At 63.9% G+C, this 886-nt stretch overlaps 1 protein-coding gene across 1 annotated transcript in view; it reads right to left on the bottom strand.

The window, feature by feature from the left end:
- Positions 1-359: 359 nt before the first annotated feature.
- Positions 360-886, bottom strand: part of LOC102759242 (hemicentin-2-like) — a 2,058-nt gene continuing 1,531 nt past the window's right edge. Inside the window, exon 3 of the mRNA XM_006754194.1 lies at positions 360-777. Within this exon, the coding sequence (XP_006754257.1) occupies positions 647-777 (131 nt within the window). The 3' untranslated portion in view covers positions 360-646. The remainder of the gene's footprint in view (positions 778-886) is intronic.

Below are 886 nucleotides of genomic sequence, written 5' to 3' on the forward strand. Positions count from 1 at the left end.
ACGCACAGACTCGGGCTACCATCTAGCACTGCCTGCCCACACCCCCTCTTACCCCCCGCAGTTCGCCCCTGCGGCCACCCCCTGCTCCCCAAATGCCTTCTCTACCAGTACCACTGTCAGCCCATTGTAGAGATCAGCAAATGAAGGCCCAGGGAAGCTGGAGACATGCCCTTTCACACTGGGGCAGGTCCGTGCTAAGGCCTTGGCCAGCCCACCCCCAGGGCAGCCCAGCAAGCGCAGCGGTGGTGGAAATGTGTTTGTGTTTGTGTGTCTGTGTGTGTTCCTGTGTCCAGGGCTGTGTGTGTGTTCATGTGTCCCCATATGTGTACATGGTCCCGCCTCCCGGCCCTCTGTCCTCGCCCAGCTCCGGCCTCTCCGGGTCCCCAGTGCTCTCTGCTCCTCTGACGCATCTCTCTAGGAATCGACCGTGTCCGGGCCAGCTGGCACCCAGAGTGTCCGCAGGCAGGTGCATGGCATGAGGCACCCTGCCCAGTGGGCACAGAGGCGCTGCCCTGGAGTTCAGGCAGGGCTGACCCCACTGGTTGTAGGAGGGCCTGTGCCTGAGACATGGCCTGGAGGGAGGGGTCCAGCCTATAGGAGCCAGAGTGTAAGCTCCCAGCCCCCCACCCCCCAGCCAACTCGGCCCTTACCCGGGGCTGGAGCCCTGCCGGTAGGTGGCAGGACACGGTGTGTCCACACACTGGTAGCTGCCGCGGGTGTTGAAGCACATCTGGCCGGGCCCGCACTCGATGCCGTCCTCCTCGCACTCGTTGATGTCTGCGCGGGGAGGTGGGGAAGGAGAGAGGTGGGATGAGAGGATGGAGCAATGGGGAAGGCAGAAGGCAGGCCCCAGGGAAGGCACAGAGGGCTCAGTGGGAGAGAAATG

Source organism: Myotis davidii, unplaced genomic scaffold, assembly GCF_000327345.1.
Source record: "Myotis davidii unplaced genomic scaffold, ASM32734v1 scaffold651, whole genome shotgun sequence".
Lineage (NCBI taxonomy): Eukaryota > Metazoa > Chordata > Mammalia > Chiroptera > Vespertilionidae > Myotis > Myotis davidii.